The sequence below is a fragment of the Micromys minutus genome (assembly GCF_963924665.1).
Source record: "Micromys minutus genome assembly, chromosome: 1".
NCBI lineage: Eukaryota > Metazoa > Chordata > Mammalia > Rodentia > Muridae > Micromys > Micromys minutus.
The window spans coordinates 81,022,329-81,037,249 of NC_137969.1; the positions used below are offsets into that span (position 1 = coordinate 81,022,329).

At 42.6% G+C, this 14,921-nt stretch overlaps 1 protein-coding gene across 2 annotated transcripts in view; it reads right to left on the minus strand.

Annotated features, from left to right (window-relative positions):
* Positions 1-14,921, minus strand: part of TNR (tenascin R) — a gene marked incomplete at both ends in the record, with an annotated part of 73,908 nt that overhangs the window by 600 nt on the left and 58,387 nt on the right. For both annotated transcript variants that reach the window (XM_080923192.1, XM_080923193.1), the window contains 4 exons: positions 199-362; positions 4,581-4,742; positions 9,466-9,562; positions 11,319-11,470. In XM_080923192.1, coding sequence (XP_080779318.1) covers positions 199-362; positions 4,581-4,742; positions 9,466-9,562; positions 11,319-11,470 — 575 coding nt within the window. The remainder of the gene's footprint in view (positions 1-198; positions 363-4,580; positions 4,743-9,465; positions 9,563-11,318; positions 11,471-14,921) is intronic.

A 14,921-nucleotide genomic window follows, 5' to 3' on the forward strand; every position in this document is an offset into this window, starting at 1 on the left:
CTTTCCTTCTGGGCCCTTGTTAGAGTGCCATTAAGCATATGATGAATTGATGAGTTCCTTCCACAAAAAGCTCCTTGAACTGTCTTTTCTCAGCCCCTGAGTACTTCTCTTTAAACGGGAGACATTGCTGAAACATAGAACTAAAGGCCTGGGCTCCTTGTTCTCTGCCACTCTGCCCGCAATGAGAATGTGGCCTACCTGGCTGTGCCTAGACTCCCCATACTTCCCGTTGAGGTTGGTCCGGTGGCAGTTCCTATACCACCAAGCACCCTTGTATGACATGGCACAGTTGGTGACTGCAACATCATTGTCTCTGTCCTCAGTGGAGAAAGGACGTCCTTGGTGATAGCTGAGGGAGTCTCCTGCAAAAAAACAAACAAACAAACAAACAACAAAAAAAAAAAAACAAAAATGAAACAAAACCATTCCAGAGACTGTTCCATTTGATGTGAGCATCTCGTTCTCACATGGGACCCTGGCTCACCTCCTGGGTTTCTTCTGATCTACAGCATGGCTACATGGACCTTTGCCTCCATTTTTCCTCATGAGAGGAACTGCTTCTATGTTTCCCACTCTAATCACCATTGAACATTTGCTGAGACCTTTATCCAGACAACGCTATCTTAATGCCTCTCTCTATTTCCTCTTGGCCTTTCTGGGACACAGAACACTCATGTTCTCATTATGTCTATTGGAGACAGTGAGGAGCCATGATGCCTTGGATTCTTATGGATCTCATGGTGTAAGTTTAACCTGGCTTTCCCCTTATCAACCTGCACCCAGTACCACACTGAGAATTTGGTTCTGCACATGAAGAACAGCAGCCAGAGTACCAATCTACAAGAAACACAGTGATGGGAACAGTATAACCATGTCAAATGAGATGTCTTAGGGAGAAGCATGCTTGGCTAAGGAGAAAGCTTCCATGGTCACTATTGCCAATCATGTGAGGAGCTACCGAAAGAGAACACATAACAAAACCTTGTGGGGAAGTGTGAGGATGAATACAGAGAGACTGTAAAGAGGAAAATTTAGCTAAGTAGGCAAAGAGAAATTGCCAAATACTACCGGATAGGCTGCCTAACCCTGTGGTGAGATTTTCTTTCTCAAAGATAGGTAGGGACTGAGTATTCTCTTGTAGGTGTTATGTGTGACTCAGGTGAACTCAGGGTTCACGGCGAGTGACCAAACTATTATGCACTTAGAGTGATTCAGATGAAGACTGTGGCAGGCTTTGTGGTTCCACTGAGAATGGAATTCACATTATTTATTGTATGAAAGTGATATTCACTATGACTAAGGTTGCTTGGTTGCTTTACCCTAGTAGGGACACTGTTCTGATTCAATGTCTTCCAAGTTTTGCTCCTGGTATCCACTTAGAACCTTCTCCTCTGCATCAAATGAACTCTGGGCTAGTCAGCCTTACAGGGAAGCCTTCACTGCTCAAGAGAGTCCTGAGGCAATGAATGCATCAGACCATTCTCATCTCCTTATGGTCTTGAAGGATTCAGATGTTGAACCCATCTAGAGCCAATTCTACCAACTGAAACATGTTTTGCTAGCTACTCCAGCTTGACAGGATTACTTTCCCTTCCTAAATATCACTTCCATCTTCTTTGTCTCAAGTCATACTCAGACCTATTACCTTAAAATTTTCAGAGCAATTCACTCTCCAGCAACCCACGCTTTAACTATCACTCATTGACTATGTTGTGTCCACCTGCATTGTTATCACCTTCTGCAAATTAGCATGTGCCCTTGTTATTCTCCCAACAATTATTTCTGGCTTCTGTTTTGTTGTTGACGACTGATAGTGTCAGACATGGTCCCCTTGGTCTTTGTAGTCTCCCTCATCATTTCTGTCTTATACATCTACCTCATATATTCCAGACATGAGCTAAGTCTGGATTTTCTCTCTTGGGCTACCTGTTTAGATTCATACATTTCTCATAGCTCTGACATTAGCAAGGACTCCTGCTATCTCCCATCAGGATTAATAACACAGCCACTAGTTGGTCTCTCTGTTCTTCACTCAGATTTACTTTATCTTGCTTTGAGCTGTCCTAGTGATCTTTCTAAAACCCAAATCCCATTATACCATTCAGGACTTACAAGGCCTTCGGCCATGTAAAGACTAAATTTGTCTTTCAGTGTCAAAGCTTTTCAGAATTAATCTCTTTCTTTCTTTCCCTTTCCCCATCTCTGCTCTTCCCTCCCTCCTTCCTTTCCTCTCTCCTTTCCTCCTCCCTTTCTCTACTCCTTCTCTCCTCTACCATTTACCTCCTCTTCCTGCTTTCCTACCCCTATTGCCCCCCTCTGTCTCTTGATACTTCATCTTGCTATATAACCCAGTCTATCTTTAATGCTCAATCCTTCCATCTCAGCCTTTCACATGCTGTAATTATAGGTGTGTGTCACTGCCCTCAGCTCCTGATCCTTCCAGCCACACAGTTGGCCCAAGATAGTAGCACATCAAGCCTTCTCCTTCCACTGAATTTGTTCTTCTGGGACTTCTCATCCAGAAGATGTTTTCTGCTAGTAGTTTTAGTCAGACAGGTTGATTTTTAAGGATCCTTTCTAGACAACCCAAATACCCTCCTATGGGTATCCTTAATCTAAGAGTGTCATTTATTGTTCAGAGAGCTATTTTACTGGTGTTTTCTTTAAACTAGGTAGTTACTCTTACAAAGTCTATGTTTTATGTTCTTGTTATAAGCTCTAAAACAAGAACAGTGAGAGTTGTTCTGCTCTTAATGAGGACACAGTTTAAAAGTCACAGTTTGAATTCTAGTAGAGTTCTACTTAGTCTTAGAGGTTTGGGACCTCAAGAAATGGGAAATAAAGGGCTATAGTTGAACTGGAGGCCCTGTGGTGGCTGGTTGTCAGTGAGGCCATGAAAAGTGGTAACAGCTAGAAGAGCTGGGAACCATTACAAATGCCAAAAAGGAGGGCATGGTTTTCTATTCAATATTAATGGTGTGAAGTTGCCTAGAGCTGGGGTAATCTGAATAAACCCAGGATTTTTCTTACTGAAGAAGATGAACTGAATATCTAAGGTGATGGATGAATTGTTGTTAATGTCTATGGCTAGCTAGCCAAGCTTTAGGCACACTGGCCTCTGACACCAGGGGAGGAATGCCATCTAATGGTTCTGCCCTCTGTGGGTTGCAGCATAGAGACTGGGCTGGGAAAGAGGTTTTAAGGGCTGGCTCCAAGGTAGACAGACAACATGTAGGATTGGACAGAGAAGGATGGAGAGGGGGAAATGTGGAGTAACAGAAACTGTGGTAGGTGAGCTTGTTTCTCTTCCAATAGGAGAAACATGAAAGCCTTTTCGGTAGGCACAATTCTAATTCTAGAGAGTGAATAGTATCTATTTAGTTTTGAAATGATTTAGTCTGACATCTTGTTTAATGTCCATTTCAATGGCTGTTTTATGCTCAAAGTGTGGCAAATTGGACCTTTTTGTTGGGGCTCTTCAGGCTTCCCTGATTGCCACTGTGAATGACTCAACTGTGAACATTAACAAAGATAAGTGTGTCTTCTCTTTATAATAACAATACCTGGCTGAGAAAGGAAATAATGGAGCAGATGCAGTAATTGGAAGGGTAATACCTTGATGTTCATTTTAATTCCAAGAGTCATAGGAAACACTGCTAAAATTAAACACCAGCCTTCATCTCTAAAATTGGAGACATGAAAAGTCCTGTAACTCTGTGTACCAAACAGTAGCATACCTTACATAACAGGCTGCATGAAAGGTACTGTAAAAAGCACATTAGCCAAAGGCTAGGGGCTAGCTCACGTGGTATGTTCTCATGAAGCCAAAACTGGGTACACGGAGCTGAAACAGATGGTTGTTCTGCTTTGTAAAATTCCATAAAACCCACCACTGCGAACCTGACCAGATGTATGGCTCACTTGGTAGGACAAAAGGCAACAGGGTCAGTGAGAGACATTTAAGCAATGTCCTCTGCTCCTTCATGAGCTTCTATGATGACTGCTGATAGTTGTATGGAGAGGGGCAGCTCAAAGAATGGGGAATCTGAATTGTTTCATTAATTAAAAAATTAGTTCATTTCATTTCCCAGCTGCCATTGCAAGGAGATGTCTACTAAGATGACAAACAGTTGTGCCCTCACTAAATGTGAGACTACATTGGTTAATCTAGGTAAAATAAGCAACCCTTTGCTCTTACCCTGCATTATTTTCAAGCAAACTTTTCAGATACACTCACTCATTGTGCTTAAAGCAACTTTTCTGACTTTTCTGTAAAGTGGGACAAACGTCAGTTTTATAGTGTAGCAGATGACATCACCATTATAATTTAGCAGATGACATCACTATTATAATTTTTCAGAGGACATCACTACAATAATTCTCCAGATGATATAAGTCCTAAGGAATTGATTCCAAGTCTCCTGAATGGATAGGCAGGATCAGAGCCAGTGACCCAGCTGGTCAAACCTCCTTGGCTAACAGCCAGCTCATGAACTCTATGAATTCTTTTGTCCCTCTTGCAGCTTAGGACTGGAATACATACCCAGTGCTCTTGGGGTCAGCATGGGGCCCACAAGTACCTGCAGTGCCATTGTAGACTCCTACTCGGAGCTTGTACAGGCTTCTGCTATCCTCCACAGCAAACTTGTCATAGTGGGCAAAGACAGCCTCCTGCCCATCCCGCATATCCACACGCAGTTCGTAGCGGCCCTGGGCTGTTATCCGGTGAATGTTGTCTAGCCCTGTGAAGAAGTACAGACTGTATACTGAGTCTTGCCCAACAGTTTTGGCAGTGAGATAGAAACACATGCTACAGAGGAGTGCTCTGCCTTTCCCTCTTCTTGGGCTGGTGTCAAGCAGATTCTGCTAGACTCTGAATCTCTTCCTGTGAGTAGGCTACCCCAGGTGTACTGAGGAATGCAACCTCAGGCAACACTGGAGCTGAACATCTAATCTTGACCTAGTAACTGACAAGCCCTAAAGCTGAAATATCTTAGCCCTGTTTTCTACAATCTTCTACCAGGTATATTAGCAAAAGCTTAAGAAGCCTTAAAAAAAAGGGCGACTCTTTTGGTTTGAGTTGTAGGAGGCAACAGGCAGAAACATGGGGCCAGAGCACCCAAGATACCCAGACACAGTAGAGTTTCCTAGCAGCCTGCAGAGAGGGCTCAGTCCATTCACATTGTGCAGCCCTTCCTTTCTGTTCAGGGTTCCTGGGTCCCCAAAGATGGATCAGAGAAGTAAAGTTATGGGTTTATGTCTTGATAATATGATAGTTGAACTTATGAATTTGCGATCTTTTAATGTGAACACAAGGGCAAACAGGCACACTATGCACAGTACTGTGTAGCTAACCTACAACTTGGTAGGTGAGTGTATTAAACATCCGTTTAGCTTACTGATAGTCTCCTCTGAAGATGAGCTTACTAGGGTGTAGCCCCCTATTATAAGTTCAGGAGCATCTCTGTTGCTTTTTGCCTCCTGACTCCAGATCTTTGTTGTTCCATCTATATGCTGTGTCTTTATCCACCACTGCTGCCTCTTCACTGGTCTTTCTAAACTTCCATTAACTTGCCCTCTAAGTATCCCAGGCCCTGGTCAAGAAATTCTTATGAGGTACAAAACCTGGTAAGTCAAGAGTTCAGGCAGAGCCTAGATACCCTTGGTGATATTTTCTCATATCCATTTTCTGTGATTTTGACCTATTTACCTAAGCTTTGACCCACTGACCTTGTGTTGCTAAGGACTCTGAGCCTTCTATATTTCTATATGTCCAGTTAAGTTAGAGCTTTTTCTTCTGTAGTGTCACCTGACATCTGTCTTAGTGTACCCTGATTTAGAACTAAAACATGATATAAGTATTAAGAAATTTAGAGCTCATTTAAACCCCCTTCATTTTATGGAAGAAAGTTCAGAGAGTGAAGTGGGTGACCAAGGGCCCAGGTCTTTGGTTCCTTTACCTGCTTAAGATTTAAGATTTTAACTTGATTGTAAGCAGAAGGCTGTTAAATGTTGTTGTGGAGCTGCTGACCCACAGCCTGTCCCTGACTTGGGCAGTTGTAATATTTGCTGGTGCTGTTGTGTCTGAACACCCTTAGCTGTAGAACCCAACTCCTGCTAAAAATGTGAACCACTCACTAGAAGCTTCTTGGATGGTTTATTTCCCTGACCAAATGAGAGTCACTCCTTCCATCTCCTCATGCCTTGGAATGGATGCTGGTCAATGACTGAAGTAGAGACACAGAAGTCTAGCCTTGCTTGATGGAGGCAGCTTATAGAAGTAATTCATGATCCAGAGCATCTCTTGGATCCAGTCTAAAGGGAGTGTTCCATCAACACTCAGTATTATGATTTTCCAGGATCTCTCCTGATCTTCTTTCAATTCTCTTCTCAGATAATTCAACTCACCGACTCACTTGAATAAGAATTCACTCCAGTATATAACTTGACTAAGAACTCCCATTTTAGCATCTGGTCCTAGATAACTCAACTTAGAGCATAAACTGTGGAGTCTTAGAGTTACATAGGCCATAGAGTATTGCTGCCTAACTACATAGTCTCCGAACTTGCCTCTGTTAACAAACCCCAAAATAGTGGTAACTCTTCATAGTCACCTTGACTGGATTGAGAAGCATCTTTGGACATAAGCCTCTGGATCTGTCAGTAAGGACTGTCTAGATTAGACTAACTGTGGTGGTAAGCTCTGTCCCAAATGCAGTCTGGATAATCACTTGGGGTGGAATCCTAGACTGAATTGAAAGAAGAAAGGTAACCAAGTTCCAGCATTAGTCTCTCTCTGCCTTCTATTCCTGATGCAATCTGGCTGCTGCCGCCTGTGACTGCTGCCAGGTCTGATATCACGATGGACTTGATCATCCAATCAGGAGCCAAAGGAAACTCTCCCTTCTTTCAAGTTGTTTTTGTTGCTTACTTTGTTGGAGTAGTGGGAAAAATAACTAACACACCCACTAGCTTTTTACCTTACATCATGGCCTCACTTTCCACCTTTGAGTTCTATAACATGATTCTGGGCCAGGCCACTGAACACTTTCTTCCGTCTCTGACTTGTGCTGTCCATCTGCTGGGGGTGGTTTCCTTCCTTTCTGTCCCCAGTTTACATGTATCAGAAAGATTCCTGTTCTGTCTCCCTCTCTCCCCCTCTCCCTCTCTCCCTCTCTCCCTCTCTCCCTCCCTCCCTCCCTCCCTCCCTCCCTCTCTCTCTCTCTCTCTCTCTCTCTCTCTCTCTCCCACTCTCTCTCTCTCTCTCTCTCTCTCTCTCTCTCTCTCTCTCTCTCTCTCTCTCTCTCTCTCCTCCCCATCCATTTCTCACTCAACCTGTCTCCCTCTCCCTCTGTCTCTCCACTCTCTCATCTTTACCCTTCTCCTGATCTTTCAGTGTCTTAGCTCTCTTCCTTCTCTGTTGGCTATTCATCAGTTATTCTGAGTTATTTACCAGTGCAAAAGGGCATCTCTGATGGTATGCAACATGTGGGAATAAGGAACTAAATAATCTGGAACAAACAGGGATTTCCCCATTCTAGTTCAGCTTTTCTTAAAAGAAGAAAGTGAATCTGTAACCCTGACCCTAATCTTAACTCCCATCTTGGTTTTATTTTAGCATTTTATGGTTGGTTGAACACAGAGCATGTTCTGATCATCACTTTCAAGAGCAGCAGCAGCAGCAGCCGCCACCTTGGTGCTCCTGAATGTAACTGTCATTTAATCATATTAATATTGCTTTCTTTTCAGTTTTCATTTTCAAATGATACTTTCACATTCGAGGCATCTTTTTATTTATGACATACAGCAACTAGCTTTTCATTTTGACAATGGATAAAGCTTTTGAAAACATATTTAATTAAATAGAAAGTGATATGTAGAACATTTAAGTGCTGAATGGTTCACATGTTTCACAAAAATTAATAAAAATTGTGAATCTGGTACACAGTAGCTTAGATTTTTGTAGACCCAAGTCTTGGCTACTCATGTCTACATTGATTCATAGGTATTACTAACTCCCAAGATGTTTGAAAATGTTTTAAATTGAAGCACATTTGGCTGCTTGTTTGAATTTCCCCCAATGTGTTTTTATGGCTCTTAAAGTAAATTTTTATTTTCTATATTGGCAAACATATGTTTGGCTAGCTAACATGTATTCAGTACATTATTATCCTTGATTGATAGCTACACTTTCGGTACATATATCTCAGGACGTCTTACATAGTGATGATTAAAGATGAATGATGAGATTCTATCCCCCCCAAGAAACATACAATAGAGACAAGACAGATAAAGTAAATAGATACCATGATTCGGGCCCTATCAGACAACATGGCCCATTATCCCACAGGCAATGGATGAAAAACCAAGAGTCTGTTTGGCTTCTATGAAGGAAGAGCTCTTAACTGGGTCCTTGGACAAAGGGTAAACATCAAGGTGTAAGGAGGAAGGAACAATTGGCTGAAGGAGTGTTTATTGCAGAGGAAATGTCAGTGTGTGTGCAAGTTTGAAGATGGATGCTCAGGAAGTGGGATGCAGGACAGTAAGGTGCTTGGTGGTCGAGAGAAGGATACAGGAGAGGCGGAAGCCTGAAAGGAGTTTGGTCTTTATTGAGCAATGGTGGGAGTCATTGCAAGGTTTTAACCCAAGTTGTGTTACCCTTCACTCAGATTCAGGGGATAAGGGAGATCCTTCTAGTGGCCATGTGGACAAGGGGGTGGTCTTGGGGGCAGAAATCCCAGGTGGAAGGCTTTACCATCCAGGGGACGGTGACAAAGCTTGAACAGGAATGTGGCAGGGGTGGGCCATCGACAAGTTCAAGCATCTCACACTATCATCTGTTTGTTTTTCTCTCTGTCTCCTTGTAGCAACCACTAGGAAAATCTTACAGAGAAAACGTAGGCATTCACACACTGACTGCTTTGTGATCTCGTATCAGCAACATCAGTGTGACTTCAGTATGTTTATCTTTCCATACAGTTTGAAACCTCCATCTAAAAGCTCCCTGCTGTGTCAGACCTCTAGGAAATCACCTCTGATGCCACCCCCACCCCCCTTCCCTCCCAAGTCAGATAATGACACTCTTCCAGGAACCCAGCAGAGTCTCATTTCTCTCTTGAGCTGGTTGTCTAGCCTCCTAGAGGGGGCCAGCCTACCCATTGCTTCCTGTGCCCAGTTCCCTACCAGGCAGATCTCTGCCTTTGTACTTGCCTCATGTCAAGATCCATCAGCATAAAAGACTATTAATGAGGATGGGAAGAGACAGAGCAAAGAGGAAAATACCACAGTCAGATAAAAACAGATCAATAACAGAGCCAAACAGAGCAAGAGGCACAAAAGCAATTCACAGGCTGTCAACTTCTCAATGGACACAGACTTCTGACAATCCCGGACGGACACAGAAAAGAGAGAGATGGACAGAAACCCAGGGCAACTTGTCCAGGGAAAATACAAAGTGGATGTTACCTAGCCAAAACTCATCCTCCAGATTCCCAAAGCCAACACGATAATCTGCCCATTTCCGGAAAAAATCAGTTTGGCCATTTTGCCGCCTCTGGAATACCTGTGAAAAGAGAAAAAGAGAGAGGAGATGATCTAAACAAACAAACAAACAAAGAAACAAAGCAAGAATTAATAATTAGTAAATGAATATGTCTGGATTCTGCATCAGCTAGGAGTAAGTTCCAGAAGCGAGTTTAAGGTTCCCATGGAGGATTTTGCAGGGCGTGCTCAGAACCCTGTTACTCGAAGTGCTGATGCAGCTGACAAATAGACTAAGGGTGTGATATCGACACTAATTTGCACTCCTGCAATATAGAAAAGATTCAGGATACATATCAAGCTCCGAATAGTCAGGGGAAATGGGCCTGCTTCTCAAATTAATCTTTTTGTACCACAGAGAGTAGTAGGAAGCATTTTTCACAGAAGGACTGGGACCAACTTCAAATCATCTACTCGCTGTCATCATCTTATTGCAGGCAAAGCAATTGCATATCATTCACTTTCCAAGCTGTTTAAGTGCTAATTTCATTTAACCTCCAATACATCAGCCTTGGCTTCAATTTCCAATTATGCTTTAAGAAGGAGGCACAAATATGTTAGAAACATAAAAGAAAATGTCTCCCGAGAGGACTATGAGTGCAGTCACCACTTAACTCTTCAAAACCTTCCCATTTTGGATCATGAAAGCTCTGGTGCTGTGTCTGAGCAGGGCTAGGAAGGGGTGGGCACAGGAGGGTGGGTGGAGCTTCCATCCATACTGATTCAACCCCTGTTGTTTGGTTTAGAGCTAGCTCATATGCACAGTGGCTAGAACCTCCAGGATACCCTGTTCCTTCTGCTCTTTATTGGCTAGCCTATCATGTACAAGAGGAGGTGGTATCAGCAAGTAGTGTCTCTCTCTCTACCACTGTTACTTCCTGAAGGCTACGACAGTTCTAGGAAAGAACTAGGGGTCTAGAACAGGATAAAGACACAAATAGCTCTTGTAACTAGAGGGCCACCCACATTCTGCCCCATATTTAACCACCTCCATCATATCATATCTTATGTTACTCTCCAAGATAAGGCAACTCACTGCCTCACTGTGGGAGGCTAAAGTGCTTCTGTAGAGTGGCCTCCTCCTCTCCTCTTTATTTTAGCTACAGCCCATGCTAAGCAGGATCCATGTGCCTCACTCCTTCCTTTCTTCAGCACACCGAGCATCTGAGCATTGCTCTGTTTGCAGAAGGAGCTCAAGGCAAGTCTTATCTTACAGCCCTTCTTCAGGCTAGGCCATTACATCTTTCATATAAGTCCTGGTGAATTTTTGTTCTTACTTTGACTCAACACAGGGTGGCCTCAGAAGAGGAAACCTGAATTGAAGCATTGCCTCTAATAGATTGGCCTGTTGCCATGTCTGTGAAGAATTGTCTGAACTGAAGTGGAAGGGCCTGGCTCACTGAATAGAGCAGCATCCCAAAGGAGGTGGGCCTTGTCTATATATGAAAAGTATAAACCAGTGAGTAAGCCAGTACCACCCCTTCATGCTCATAGCTTTAGTTTCTGAGTTCTAGTCCTGACATCCCTCAGTGATGTACTATGAAGTATAAGCCAATAAACATGTCTCTCCTCTATGTCACTTTTCGTCATGGTGTTTATCCTACCAACAGAATGAAAGTGGCCTACTGAGTGAGAGCCTTGAAGGCAGTGAAGAGGACAAGTTCCAAATGGAGGGGATTGATAAGAGAACATCTTGAAGGATGGTGATATTGTAATCCACAGGTGCCCAGCCAGGTAGACCAGAAGTCCAAAGACATGTGCCTACAGCATGTACTTACAATCCAGCCGCCCCCATCTGTGGTCATGTCACAGTATACTTGCAACTTGTGGCTTAGTTCCCCATTGAGGAAGATGGTGTAAACTCCACTCAGAGTGTCTCCATTCATCAAGTGCTGGGCACAGTCTTGAGGATGAGAGAACACCCGGCCCCCTGCAGAAGAAAAGAAATTGAAAATCTTATATTAACTCACTATGCACATGTGCGTACTGCATACCTGCATTCAGACCACAGTGTACATTTGGAAGAACTCGAGGAAGCCAGTTGTTTCTTTCCCCTATTAGGTCCTGGGGATGGAAATCAGATTGCTAAGCTTGGGCAGCAAATATCTTGTACCTACTGGCCAACTTATTAGCCCCAAAACAATTTTTAGAAATGGTTCTTTTTTTTTTTCTGTTATGCACAAGAAGCCTTGCATCGGAGGAGGTTTGAAAAAGTCCTGTGGTTGGTACTTCATCCTGAGTTCTAAGGCGTTCTAAGTGAATTCGGATAGTGGATGGGTGTAAAATCTGAACTCATGTTGGATTTATGGGCTCTGAGGACCAAAGGTCTAGATTCTCTACTTACCGGATTCTCTAGCTTGACTATAAGCTAAAAGCTTTGAGCATCCACGTTCTCATCAGTAAAATGGGGGTAATAAGGACTTTCCCCTTGCTGCATGATACTGCCTTTGGTAATTGTTTAAGAGATGGCCCAGTGAACCACCATAGGGACCTTTCAAAGGTAAGAAGGCATTTGAACAAAGAAAGACTTTGTCATCCACAAGGCAGCCATAAAGGAATGCTAACACAAGCTCAGCATCACCACAGAGATGAATGTCTAATCCTTGTGCAAAGCAATCTCTTGATTGTACTAAACAATCAAACGGCCATGTTTTACAGTTCAGTTTTAATTCAAGGACAGGGCAGGGGAAGTAAATTGCAGCTCATCTTTCAGAATGAACAGCCCAATCTGTAAAACAATACCTAATTAGCTGTAAGAGAAGCTTAAATCCTGAAGCGCTTTGCTCTGAGATAAGTTTTGTGCTTATCAGGCAGGCTGAAAGCAGTCTACTGGAGGGACTTTGCTGAGAGGGCACGTTAAAGGCACAGCCTGCCATGTGAGGACTGGTGGCTGGAGGGCTCTGTAAATGTGGGTTTCTGGGTCAATGAGGAATATGGTCAGGCAGTGCAGTGCTGTGTTTCTGTGTAGAACTGAGGTAGACATGAAGGGAAGCTGAGGCTAAATCTCAGTTGGTAGCCACCATAGCATCTTCTGGTAGTATTACTCATACACTACAGATATGACACACAGCCCTTTGGAAAGGCAGGACAGTGAATCATTTAGACATAGCATGTCACACAAAAATGATGACACATGAACTTGCCTGAGAGTCCCCATCAAGGTTATCTGTAAAGCCTTCTGTTCTAGGTAGCTATTGAAGTTTTGTAGTCTCCATGTAAGTCCTCCCTTCTATACCCCTACCCTGTCACCTGACCCAAAGACATATTAACTTTTAAAATTATATTCCAGATTGCTGTCACAGGTCTGCCAAAATAGTTTGTGGGAATAATACACTTCAAGCACAGTCACACCAAAGATTGATGATATGCTTCTATATTTTTATTTTATTCTTGTGAGAAACATTAGAGAAAGGCAGGTCAGTACAGATCTGAAATTTATTTTAACAGACAAGGAAACTGCTCAGAAAGATTCTGTGAGTAGCTTATTCAGGTGGCTTGTATTTAAGTTTTCAGAGCCCAGTCGAGTGTACTGTAAACTTTATTAAAACAGTAAGTTCAACCAGAGATGGAGAGATGACTCAGTGCTAAGAGCATTTGCTGCTTTTTCAGAAGACCCAATTCCCAGCACCCACATCAGGTAACTCACAACCACCTGTAATTCCAGTTCTAGGGTATCTGACACCCTCTTCTGGTCTTTGTGGGTACCTGCATGCATGGGGTGTACACACATAGATATAAATACATACACAAATAAAAATGTGAAATAAATCTTTTTAAAAAACTCTTCAAAAGGAATGTAACCTGTGATCTAGATTCTTAAGGGTCTTCATCTATCCAAGGGGTGACTGTTTTTTTTTTTTTTTTTGTATTTAACACAATCATATAATACTTCAAATGTTAAAGTTATTCCAGAGAGCACTATGTTCAAATTAATCATTTTCTCATCACAAGTGACTTTTGTAGTAGCTTTATAAAAGCTCTTATCTCACATATCCTGAAGTTCAAATTTATTTCAGGGGACAGGCATGAGTGACTTCTGTCCCCTCTCTGTGTTGCTTTGGGAACACAGGCTTTATTTCTGGTCATCTAGGCTATTCTTAACACTGGTCTCTGAAGCAACCAGTGTGCCCACTTGTCTGTTACTGCCTGTGGCCCTCCTTTTACATCAATATAATATGTTTGGCCTGCAGCTCACTATTGCCTTATCCGCTATTTCTCCCAAAGGAAGAGGTCTTCATTAAACCAGCCCAGTTTCTTAGGAAGATAGAATGCTGCATTTCTCAATACTCCATGGGTCCCCCACAAAAAAACATTCTTCAAAACTCACCACATTAAATTCATGGAAATACACATATAAAACCAAACCCACCTAGAAAGAAGTAAGCAATTTTACACACACCCCTTCTCCATTGATAACAGCTAAAATGTATGTTATAGTTGCTTCAAGAAGATCCATTCTCAGTTTTTCTAAAGTTAGATCTAATGTAAGCATATGTAATCTATTGAGATGACTTGTTCTGTAAAAGAGAAATTTTAAGTATCTAAGATGCTGTCATAAAAGATGCATTCATTCATCTTTAAAGCTGGAAGATAAGAATAAGATCAACTTAAGGGATAAGTGTCTAAGGAGTGTCAAAGATGGATGGGATAAAGGTCTTAGATGATACTTGGGAGAGGGAGGATCATATGCCCTGCTTTCTGAGCTCCTCTAGTTAGCTGGCAGGTGGAGACACTAGCCAAGTATGTGGGAGGTTGATGCATGGTTTCTGGGTGCACTTGCCTTACCCTTGACAAATTACAAGGCCATCTGGTTGTTAATAGATTCAATTTACCGTAATTTAGTCTATGGCATTAGTGGGAAGGCAATCAAGAAGCACTTTGCTTTTGCAGACTATCAGAAGCAGCAGCGAGGGATTTTTCATTCCCTGGGAACCTGGAGAAGATTCGATGTGAAGCTTCTCTCCACCCTGCTCCAGCCTTCAAAGCATCCCAAGTTCATCTCAGACTCACTGTTCCTCGATGAGCACACTATCCTCTTTAATCTGACAAGAGAAAGCAAAGGCTTGCCAAGAGTTCTCAAGTTACTAATTCCATATTGTTCAGATTTCGGCTCCAGCCCAGGTCTACCATGGCACAATGTCGAGCAGGAAGACAGGCTCAGGAGTTAGTGTCTGACTAAAAAGCATTGCTCAGATAGAGCTGTGTGTAGTTTACATTTTTCTCTTCTCAAAAGCCAAGACTTGGGAATGCTAAATGAGATGGTGCCTTGAGGCCTCTTGGCCTGCTCAGATCCATATGACTGGATGGATAAGAGAATTATTTTTTCTTCTTTCCTTTTTAAACATACCCACATTCTCTCCCCCGCCTCTCAGGTTCTTTCT